The sequence below is a fragment of the Onychostoma macrolepis genome, chromosome 22, assembly GCF_012432095.1.
Source record: "Onychostoma macrolepis isolate SWU-2019 chromosome 22, ASM1243209v1, whole genome shotgun sequence".
Lineage (NCBI taxonomy): Eukaryota > Metazoa > Chordata > Actinopteri > Cypriniformes > Cyprinidae > Onychostoma > Onychostoma macrolepis.
The window spans coordinates 20031900-20043915 of record NC_081176.1 but is presented as its reverse complement, the minus strand read 5'-3'; the positions used below and the strand labels follow the sequence as shown (position 1 = coordinate 20043915).

The window sequence follows — 12016 nt, the reverse complement described above, 5'->3', positions numbered from 1 at the left end:
GTGGCTGAATTAAAACAATTCTGCAAAGAAGAGTGGGCCAAAATTCCTCCACAGAGATGTGAAAGACTCATTGCCAGTTATCGCAAACGCTTGATTGCAGTTTTTGCTGCAAAGGGTGGCACAACCAGTTATTAGATTTAGGGGGCAAGCACTTTTTCACACAGGGCCATGTGGGTTTGGATTTTGTTTTCCCTTTATAATAAAAAACTTCATTTAAAAACTGCATGTTGTGTTTACTTGTGTTATCTTTGATTAATATTTACATTTGTTTGACGATCTGAAACATTAAAGTGTGACAAACATGCAAAAAAATTTTAAAAATCAGGAAGGGGGCCAACACTTTTTCATACCACTGTATATATGTATGTGTGTATGTATATACATGTATGTATATATATATGTGTGTATATATATATATATATGTGTATAGTTTTTATTGATCAAATTATTTTATCTGTATATTTAAACAATTGATTGTTTAATTGTTTTATCAATTTGTCAAACTTAATGACATGAATTGGGCTTCAAAATCTTAAACATGAATCAGCAAGAACCATTAGAATCATATTAACACAACATTAATTTTGTGTTTTAATAAAAAAAAAAAAAGTAAGTAAACAATACAAAAATATGCAATTGAATAAACTGAATTTTACAGTATATATTCAGATACTGCAAAAGGTCTCTATTTACAGGAAGGTTAAATATCTACTAAAAGGAATGCATGGAACAAACTTGTACAATGATGTTTTACACAAATATCTGCGTCTACCAAATTCTTTTTTCTTCATTTTTGCATAACACAATACGATTTACTGGGAATCAGATAAAACACCTAGTCACTGAAATTCTCCTTATGACCATTTAAGTATACAACAAGGTCAAGTGACCATAAAACTCAAACACACACAAAATGACAAAAACACAACCCGACAATGTGAAAACCATTACAACAGTAGAATGTACTGTACATTGTTTGACTGTCCCAGCATCCTCGTAAAAAACTGCTGCCTTCAGACTGTAGCTGGTAATTTCATTGCTTGGTGGGTGGCTCAGTTTGGTCTTCATGTCAATGTGAACGTGGCCTGGAAGCGTAGCTGTTTTGGCTGAGTAATCCCTCTGAATACAAACAGTACACGCACAACACTTTATCTCAATGAGTAAGTAGTCTCTCATGTCCATAGGAATTTCAACTGTGACTCCACATGGCTTTTGCAGAGAGGCACGGTTTTGGGAAAGCTGTACTTAGGAATGTTCAAGAAGATATTTCAGTGGTGTTTGGTCATCATTTTTGCTGGTTAATATTCTATGTGCTTTGTTCATAGTAGAGTTGTCAAAAAGCTCATGGCTGACAATGCTGATAAACTTTGTCTGGCATACAGAGTGCTCATGTCAAGGTTCCCACTGTCTTAGAAAACTAGGAAAATTTTTAAAAATGATCATTTCCAGGTCTGGAAAACCATGGGAATTAAGTTAATATAATCATAAAACACATATAAATAATATAAAATATTAAAAACATAAAATAATATAAAAAACATCAAATGTTATGTTCTAAAATATTTAATTGACAAGAAATAGCTCTTTTTGAAAAAAGAAATAGACATTTTTATCCAGTAATCATGAGGAAATTCATAGGTACGGGAATGTGCATGTTTACATTATTCAGTTTTGACGTGTACATGAAAACTGAAGCAAAACCCACAATAAATACCTTGATAAAGGCAGCTGATGTACGGATATATGGTGTTAACACATAAATAACACTGACTTCCTTACTTTTCTCCAATAAATAGTAGCTTGTAGTATATTTACAATATGCACATTGTCAATTCATCAGTTCAGTTCTCCTGTTAAAACCACACATTTTCTCTAAGTATGAATTGCATGCGTATAAAATACTAGTAGTGGTTCTATGGAACGGAGAACCATGTTGTGAGACTATATGGTTTCAAACAGGTTCTCTCACGTCTTATGTGCCATCATAATATGTACAGGGAGTGGATCTGCTCTTGACATCCTCAGAAGAGTGAATTCTCCTCACTTTCTTCATTACCTGTAAGACACAACGTTAAAATGAGTTCAACAAGTCCAATGTGGATATATCAGAATCTTGCAGGTGTGTAAAAACGTACCTCTGCAGTGTCCATAATGGCGGACCCCTATGGATCGACCCAAAAAACAGGTAGCCCTACGCAGGTGGCAGGCGCTGGAGTAAGTGATGTTATCGTTGCCGCAGATGGTTTGCTCAGTGACCATGGGCATCGGGCAGGGTGCAGTGCGGCACATGACACAGTGGGCACTGTTGGTCTGGTCCGTCACGCAGGTATGCGTCCCAGGACATACGACATTTGAGCAGGACTCTGAAAGAATAGTGTCAAGAATCAAGAAAATGATGGAAAAATTATATTTAGAAGAAGATGCAACATGCAAGTGACCACCAGGGTCCAAACGACTTTCTACACGATTTAGCCAAAAGAAAAGACAAAGCAAAACAGAAAGCCAATTTTAATGCTTAATTTTGGACATCCCTTGTGAAAAAGTAGTACACTTTAGCATACGTTTAAAAAGAGTACTTAGCATAAAAATAATGTACTTTATGAATAAGAAAGAATAGACTTGAGTGCAAACTTAATGTAATGTTTGCAGTCACTTATATTCAATACAATCAAGTGCACATTTTCACAAGGGACTGGTAAATATTATTAGAAGCTTATCAGAATACATATGGTAAATATGAATTTATAATTCAGTCCCGGTAATAATCTGAAGCTGAAGCTTTTCAGTCAGTCTGCAAAACATTTGACCAAAATAATGGACTCAGCATGTGGAACCTGAAAATCAGCAGCATACTTTTGCATTCCCCTTGGTACATAATCTCCAGGTCAGGGTGACCTCTGCAGCGAGCCATCAGGAGTGCGCACTCGTCCTTGTATGAGTTCCCATCGCTCCCACACACGGCGTGTTTAGTGGAGATGTTGGAACAGTCTGGAGAGCATACGCACTGGGGACGTCCAGACTTCATCCTGCACACCTTTCCAGAGCCGCAGTTGACCCCCTCGCAGTTCTCTGCCAGACAAAGTTGGTGGACAAAAGTTGATTATAAGGAAACGTATATATTCATTTAATACTGAAAAGCATTGATAAAATAGTTCTGTCACCTCATATTTGTATTTTTATGCATATCACGCTGTTAGCTTAGCAACATGCTAACATCAATTTTTTTAACTCAATTGCAAGTTGAGTCATTCTGAATTAATGAGTCATCCATTGACATTGTCCAATAATTGTCTATTCTACTCCGTTCAAGCCAGAGCAAACAAAACACATCAGAAACTGTTTCTACGATTCAGGCCCCGTTATCCAAGCTTATGGTTCCCATTCCTGCAAGTTCTTTAATATCCTGTTGCTCCCCTTCCCTGTGAAGCCAACTAAATCACTCAAGGCCGAATCAGATACCTCCACCTCCACTGGAAATCCCAGCATAACCCTGTTATGTTTCCTCAAGATCCGCCGGCAGTCACACATGATTTACGAACTGCCTTGTCTGCCCCCGAAAAACAAATGTAAGGAAATGCGCCGGACAGACGCTAAGCGTGAGTTGAGCTTTCAGGAATGCTTTGAAGCGTTTTGACATTGAGAACACGCTGGGGAGGTCAAACAGTAGGGTCCACTATAGTTCATATAGTTTTATGATAATGGAAAGCAAACGCCATGGAACAAACAATATAACAGACTTTCACTTCCAGTGTTTCTTCACCCTCCTCACCCCAAGTGTCTAATGATGCTGATTGAGTTTGAGGCTTATGAGGACCAGACCTTTCCAGCATATGGCACACATTTTTCTTTGCGGTGTGCTGTAATTCAGTCATCTCCGAGAGGAAAAGACAAAACAAGTCTGCTTTCCAATAAGCATTGGGAAAGAGTGAATACTGAGAGAGGGAGGAGAGAAAAGGGGGGAAATATAGTTGCTATTATGTCAAACTATTTATTTTTTCTTCATTTTATGCATAATGAGAAATATAGCTGAATTAAGAGAAAATTGAGAGAAAAATTAAAAATGTATATCTAGAATTCCAATTTGCAACTTGCTATTGCTATTCCGATATGGGCTGTATTAAAATGCGGGATGGAATCCAGTCATTTCAATAGGGATCGATGTAATCAGGAATTTTGTGTGAGGGCGAAATCCACACAATCTGGAATTTCGATTTGCAACTTGCTATTGCTAATCAGAAGCAGGTCATATTAAGGTGCAGTCACATTTACCACTGTTCAGAAGTTTTTTTTACAGACAAAATCCAGTCATTTCAATAAGAATTCATGCAATTTGGAAAAATTTAGCATTAGGGCAAACTCCACACAATCTGACATTTCAGTTTACAACTTGCTATTGCAATTCAGAAGTAAGTTGTAGTAATGTGCAGTCACATTTACCAGTTATATCAACAGAAATCCACACAATCGGGAATTTCGTATGAGGGCAAAATCCTAACAATCTGGAATTTCGTATGAGTGCAAAATCCACACAATTTGGAATTGTAATTTGCAACTTGTGCGAATTTGAGGCAGCCAGGTATTCCAGAATGCAGCAATCAGCGAGCGTTAATGGCAGAGGGGAAAACCGAACATTTTTCAAAATATTACTGTTCTAAGAGTATTTCAGGTGAGAATATAGTTGTTTAAAACTCAAATCTGCAGTTTATTTAAATCTAACAGGCAATATTTGGTCTTATGAATCTATTATTTCTTCCAGGTCATATCGTTTTTGGCTGAGCACAAAGTTATGTTTCATAAATTATTTATTTATTGTAATACAGCGCTGACTTTGTTAACTTGCTTTTGTCTTTATTTCCTATTACATAAGTCTCTTATACTTTATACTTTTATAATGGCTATTATTGTTCATTAAAACTGACATTTAACAAAAAAGGCAGAGTTGAGTTTGTCATATTTCCTTTTATTATAGGCTACATACAGTGAAGATTGTGCAGTGTATATGTGCACATATTACCTAAACCACATATTAATGTTTTATATTTTTAAAATAAAAATGAAAAGCGGGTTGCGTTTTATATTTTGAAGAAAACGAAAAGGCAGTGGTGTTTGATATCATTTTGTTGTATTGTAATGCGTGTACGCATTGCATGAACCACATTTTTTTTCCCCCAATTATTTCCCCACAAAAATTGTGCAACGTTGGTCAAGCTGGTCCAGCAGATGTGTCGCGTTGACTAACAAAAAGCTGCATGGTTTAAAAGTGACTTAACAACACTGTTGACAATAGACAATGGACCATATTTTTGACACCAAAATTTTGCTAATGTCAATACAACTTTAGTGGGAGGAACATTCTCATTCTGGAGAGCATTTGATTGGATGAAATGAGTGAGAGCAGGATGACTCATCAATTTCTTGGTTTCCCTGGAGGAGGAGGACTATAAATTTTAAATGCATCTATCTTCTAAAATTACCTGCTAAAAGTGAATTTTAAGAGTGCACAATCATACAGATTACCTCAAAGCTAATAGATATGCACTAAAAACCACAAAACTACAATTTTGAGCACAATTATGGGCTAACTGGGCTGAGTAAATTCTTTCTAATTATCACGTTGGCTAACTTGTTTACTCCAGTAATAACACTCTGTGTTTAAAATGTCTGATAATAGTAGAGGTTTGGAGCCCTTATATGAACCTACGTACCTGGCCAAGGCGATCAGTAGTAAATGATTTCCACAACAGCCGGGGAAAGTTAAACAAAACATCTGGTGTAGATCCGCGCTTTTTAAACTTGCTGAAGAATTGCATTTGCAAAGAAAACTCCCCAAACCAGCATCTGGCGTACAGTACTAGATTTTATCTCCTCAACTAAAATGGGTTCAGCCCTAATTTGCAAATGAGGAATGTTCTCTAATGTGTGTAGAAGGCTTAAAATGGTAAATATTCAGGGGGAAAAAAAGGTAAATATTGTCACTGAGGTGGGATACACCTCTGTACCAAAGGGTTTGGTACTTCTTTTGTACCTTTTTTCTGTGAGTGTAGTAACCAGTTCAGGAAGACTTCAGCACAGAGTCTCTCACTGATATCAACAAGTTAGAACGGGACAACCCAGTCTACCTGCTGAGATCTTAGAACGGAGGGTAAATACGAGTCTGTACCTTTGCACGGCTTACAGGAAACTATTCCCAGGAATCCCAGCAGGCTGACTTCATTGATAGGCAGACTGGTATTGGACCAGGCAGTGTCCAGACGGCCGGCCGCACAGCACTCTTCCTTGCTCACGCCTCTCATGAGCACCATGTCACAGCGGTGCTCCGGACCCTGCTGCAGCCAGCACATGCCAGCTAGACAAACAAATACAGAATGAAAACACACATAATCCATCTCAGACATATTGCCAACAATACAACCCTGACATCAACTTGTGATGCATTTTCTCCATTCCTTCACAGTTGCACATAAGAAACTGGAAAGTATTTGATGACTAAAACAAAGATGATCTCAGATATGTCATAATACCCAATAAAATACGTCACATGAGAAATATCTCATATGTTATGAGGAAAAAAGGGAATTTTTTACAGGACTATGGGAATTGTTTTCTCTGACACTTTGTGAAAATATTAACAAAGATTTGAAATAAGTAAAACCTTTATATATTCCAAAGGTGGCACAGAAGCGCTTCAGAAGTGGCATTTTAGCTGTCTTTACATTGACTGTTTAATTCTGCTTAGAGTTGGTATAAATGGATTTACACAGATACAAATACAACTGTATACTTTGATACTAAGGGGTGAGGTTGGTCAAAGCAGGCTTTTAGTCTGGCTTTTATGCGGCATGAAGTCTTTACACTGAATTGTGAGCAGGCACAGAGCAACCTTAACTTGACTTTGTAAAGATGCCTTATTTCTGTTTTATTGCTCAAAGGTTAACTATCAGTTTCTGGATACGTGGTTAACTAACTTAATGTCACATATTTAACAGAGCTTGCAATAAATACCGATGCAATAACTCTAAAGTGCATTGACTTTCCGTTCATTTGCAAAATTAACATTATTTTACCCATAAAGGAGGGTCAAAGAAAACGTCTGGTAGCCTTTAGAGTATTAATTATTTTTTACATAAAAGTATATATACACATATGTTTATACAGCTTTTTCGAACAACATTTCAGTAACCACAAATGTTAAATTTAAAGTTTACCCTAGTCAACAGAAATCGCCTTTGCGTGAGGAGGTAACCATAGCAACAGCTGCTCGATCGCTGTCAATATTGAACGGTACGTCCACTAAACGCAAGTTCGTTATTTATAATGTCATTATTATAAATTAACGTTAGTGTTTTCTTTAACACGCACCAACGTGCGTTTATTTCACACACACACACACACACACACATAGTAATATATCGGTTAGTCCCTATGGTAGTTTAAAGTTGCCAAACTTCTATAGCAACTAATGAAGAAAGCTAATAATGAAAAGCGAAATATTGTAAAGTCGTTCACTTACCGTTCGTTTGATGATCTTCAAGTATTTCACAAACTGAAATAAGTATCACACAATGTAGTACAGCCAAAAAGTTCATGATGCTGTTGAATAGGCAACTTCTTTACACAGATGTTTGAATCAGCGGCGTTCCTTAAAAGTATTGAGACTGATAAGAAGTCTAGAGAGCTACTAACGTGGGTTGTTTCCACAAGGTTTCGTGAATGGGCTTGTTGTAAGTGATTTCGGTCCGCCTCTGTATAAATATTTTGCCCGAGTAAATTATGCTTCTGGGATGGGCGATAATTCCAGCCAGTTACGTTGCTGATGCAGTTGTGTACTTGAGTCAGTTCTCGGATATGAGGCTGAAAAACTCCCACACTTCATCTAGGTCCGTCTGAACTCAGTTAACCAATACATTTACCAAGATAACTCTAATGGCAAATATTTATGCAAGTAAGTCAATGAATATTTCTCTGGGTAGGTTTTTTTTTTTTATTAAATTCAACAAATATTAAATTCTTGCCTTACAAAATAAATAAATAAAACAAATACATTGTATGTATATATATATATATATATATATATATATATATATATATATTTATTTATTCATTTATTATAATAATTTTATTTATTTATTGTTTGTAAAGTTTACTTATTGTGTAAGCTTACCTCAATATAGCGTCACCCTTGAATTAAAAAGAAAACTCACTTGTCCTGAGCAAAAATACCCACCTTTCAGTTAAAGTCTACCTTAATTATAAAGTTGAATCTTATCTGACCAACATACAAAACCACTGCTAGAGAAAACACTCAATTTGTGTAATTGTAGTTTGAACCAAAACCTCATAGTTACTGAGATTCATCTCTTGTAATGACTAGCTAGCCTGGCTTCCTTTAGTATTTACTTGTATATTTTTTATTTATTACTTCTGATATAAATACTACATGTATGTGCAAAATGTCTCAAACCACAGTCTATGTAGTCACATTTTAATGGATGTACTATTTGTACAAATAAAATTACCTGCAGAATAATAAAAGGCAACTGAAAATTGTCAATTTTTTTGATCAAATATTTACACACACATTTGGTTGCATTCAATTTACAAATGTTTTTGCTATATATATATATATATATATATATATATATTACACACGCACACACACATATATAATTTTTGTCTGCTGATTATTTGGCTTTATTCAAGATCCTTTGTGGTTTAATTTTAGTGAAAATGCCATAAAATGTCAGTTTTGTAGAAGTCTATTCAAGAATTTCTCCAACTGGAGGGCAAAATTAGGCTTAATTCAACTGAATATTTTAGCTATTATACAGTTTGAATAACTGATAAGACACACCTGTGGCCAGATAAACAATTCTGCGGTCACCATTGGGGCCTGGCAGCAGTATCTGTGGACTGTCACCTATCAGCACGTGACTTTCATTAAAACGTGGCCTGGAAGTCAACGGCGTGACCGCTAAATAGATGAGACTTAGTGTGTCTGTGGGCCGTTCAGCCATGTGGAAAACCACCATCCGCCGAGCATGGAGCTCATTAAGATGTTGTGTTCAAGACAAGGAGCTCCTTGAGAGTGGAACACATGGTTCATATTGACGATTTCGGTTCTGATGTAAACTCCTCTAGTCGTGCGCTGGCATGCTTTCTTCACTGGCACACCCTGCCTTCCTCCCATCGCTGTGGTATGATATTGCATGCCAGCTAATATTTTGCAGTTTCTTCCCATATAGCTTAATCCTCAATGGAGGGTCTTTGATCTCTGAGGAGGAGAAGAAAAAGAGAGTATCACATGAACCGTCTATATCTATGTTTATAAAAGAGGGGGGGTGTTCTGTTGATGTATAATAATTCCCAGCAAATGCTGACCTTGAGGTGGGTGGCCGAAGGAAGCACTTGCTCAAGGACTTTCTCACATAGTTTGGATCTACATGAACTCACTTAGTGCTGTTTTCCATTATTCATCTAACACTTATTCATGAATATCAGTCACTCATCGAAGATCACAATATTTATGAGCTGCAAAAGTGAGTGCAAGAACTTACTGAAAAATGTCTGATTTTGATTTGCAGTGATGAAAAACACACCACAGCTGTGGCACCACTATGACAGAATCTGAAAATGGTCTGGTCCTGGTAGAAAGGAGGGGAAAAAGTACAGAATGTGAACTAGGAATGTTTTTACAGTTGCCATACATTTATTCAGTGGTTGAAGGTATGACAACTATTATATATTTTGGCTTTAAAGGATAAAATGCTATATACAGTAGCTATTGAATATATTCATGAATTATATATATATATATATATATATATATAATCTTTAAAAACAAACAAACCTGCAAATATCAGAATTTTAGAACAGAAATTTAATTTATAATAATAATAATAATACACAAGTATGTTGTTTTCATATTAAAATAGCAATAACAACAACAAAAATAAATTATAATTTATAAAAAATAAAATAAATATATAAATATAAATATAATAATAAATATAAACGTATTCAATAAAAATGGTTCAAGTACATCAAATAATAATACATTATTCAATAATTTAGATAGAAGTTGCTCTAACACCAATCTTTATAAATTATTTTAAAATAATTTAATAATAACGATGCACTAAAATGTCACTTAAGCAGCTTAAATGTTAATATGTTAATGTAAATATTATATAGCTATAGAAAATAAAGTATTTTTTACCTGGAAATATCAGGGAATTTTATGATTACATAAATTAATACATTGGCATTCAATTCAGTGGCATTTGTAATATGTCAAGCCAAACTAATGTTTACTAATATGTTTAGTCAAAGCTAAAATTATTCCTTTGACAGTTTTAATGGTACAACAGCAAGTGATTTAAACCTTAATATTTAGCAATGCTGCCCTCTACTGGTGGTTGTATGAAGCAAGACTAAATATTTCATTCCTGTCTAGACCAAGAATAATTAATTACACATTTGTCAATTGTGTACGGCTTGTTTATTATTTCGTCAATAATGCATGACCTGATAAAAAAGTAACCTGAAAATACTGTGCCTTTTTCTTGATGAACCTTAAATAAAATATGCATGTGATGGTCATTAATCTAATCAACAGGACCTAGTTATTCATCATTTTATAATCTTTGGAGTAGATGCTCTTATTCTGTTCAACAACATGAATTATAAATGATGTTTTGCTAATATGATTATATTGGATAATACTGATACTAATGATGTTTGCTGATTTGATTTAGGGATTTTAACAGAACAGAATAAACACATGATTCATTTTGTTGCATAATGAGATAAAAGCTTCGATTCACATCTATGATGCAGAGTAAAAGCACAACTGGGAACAGACGCATATGCCTAATGACATCAAAAAGCCCAAATTTTGTCATAAACATTGCACAGTAATCATCCATTAATAACAAAGTGATGTAAAACCCCACATTTGAAGATTTTGGCATCACAGTTCCCTTTAGTTTTCTTTGTCACACAAACACATAAAATAATCAGTTAATTCCCTTCTCGTGTGTTTCTGATTGAAAAATCCACCAAAGAGAAAGTAGGTGACTAATTCATTCACCCCCTCACACCAACACACCTTGCCTCCTTCTCAATGGCCATTTAAAGTCCCTCCAGCTGTTCATTGATGGGTAAGTTAATCCCTCTTAGCCGGCTACGCCGTGGGGTGTAGATCTTGCTGCAAAGGACGTGCTTTGACGCAACACAGACTAAAAGGAGAGCACACTGGCAGGAAGCCTGGGAGCCTCAGGGCGATGGGAAGCATCCTACACTGATGTCTGCTCAGGCCTATGCCAGTGAAGAGGACACAAACATCATGCACAGTTTGCCATCCAATTACAAAGTAAACAATTAAGTGAGCATCTATTTGTAGAGGGTAATAATGAGTCTAAAACCCGGTTGGAAACAGACAAAGTCAGAATACATAAGATATAGAGGGAGCTATACAAAAATATACATTTTCATGATTGTGCTAATTTGTTACAGAAGGTAGTAGTTTAAGGAATGATTGCCTGCTAAATAGTTTCATTAAGGATTATTTTGGTATTTTTAAGGAATAAATATTTGGAATAAATATGCAATTCCATAGTGAAATAATTAGATAATTTCATTAATAAAATACAATGAACACTATTACTGCAATATATTACACAGACTTTTCGCAGTCTTTTTGGAGGTGGCATAAATGCAGTCCAATTTGGCCTTAACTATATATTAACACCTCTAAAAAAATATAAAATGTGATATACTGAATAAATTTTTATAAAACACTTCTGACAACATGTTATATTTAAACAGTTCATTCGTTCAGGAATCTGACAGCTTGACGCTGTATATTTCGAAGAACCGAGTCATTAGATCGCTATAGGCTACAATTAGGCTACAGAACGATTAACTCAGTTCTTCTTTGAATCACTACTCCATTATCAGACTACGCTGATCGCGCAGTACATTCAGTAATATGCTGCGACATTGTTACATTTTCTAT

General features: G+C 35.5%; 1 protein-coding gene and 1 long non-coding RNA gene across 2 annotated transcripts; both read right to left on the bottom strand.

Annotated features, from left to right (window-relative positions):
* Nucleotides 1-578: 578 nt before the first annotated feature.
* On the bottom strand, nt 579-7845 carry fstl3 (follistatin-like 3 (secreted glycoprotein)). Its single transcript, XM_058762173.1, has 5 exons — nt 7511-7845; nt 6161-6346; nt 2854-3069; nt 2136-2363; nt 579-2056 (listed from the first exon to the last, which is right to left on the bottom strand). Exons 1-5 carry the CDS (start codon nt 7584-7586, stop codon nt 2022-2024), a joined length of 741 nt encoding a protein of 246 aa, XP_058618156.1. The 5' UTR covers nt 7587-7845; the 3' UTR covers nt 579-2021.
* A 322-nt stretch (nt 7846-8167) lies between these two features.
* LOC131530082 (uncharacterized) lies at nt 8168-11353 on the bottom strand. Its single transcript, XR_009268321.1, has 3 exons — nt 11108-11353; nt 9555-9641; nt 8168-9271 (listed from the first exon to the last, which is right to left on the bottom strand). It is a non-coding gene; the product is annotated as an uncharacterized LOC131530082 (long non-coding RNA).
* Nucleotides 11354-12016: the final 663 nt, after the last annotated feature.

What these genes read in the sequence shown, in the direction of transcription:
- fstl3 (XM_058762173.1), bottom strand. Translation starts at nt 7,586, where the DNA reads ATGAACTTTTTGGCTGTACTACATTGTGTGATACTTATTTCAGTTTGT. An exon ending in TTCCTGTAAGCCGTGCAAAG is followed by an intron (nt 3,070 to 6,160) that starts GTACAGACTCGT and finishes TTTGTCTGGCAG; the next exon opens with AGAACTGCGAGGGGGTCAAC. An exon ending in CCATTATGGACACTGCAGAG is followed by an intron (nt 2,057 to 2,135) that starts GTACGTTTTTAC and finishes TGTGTCTTACAG; the next exon opens with GTAATGAAGAAAGTGAGGAG.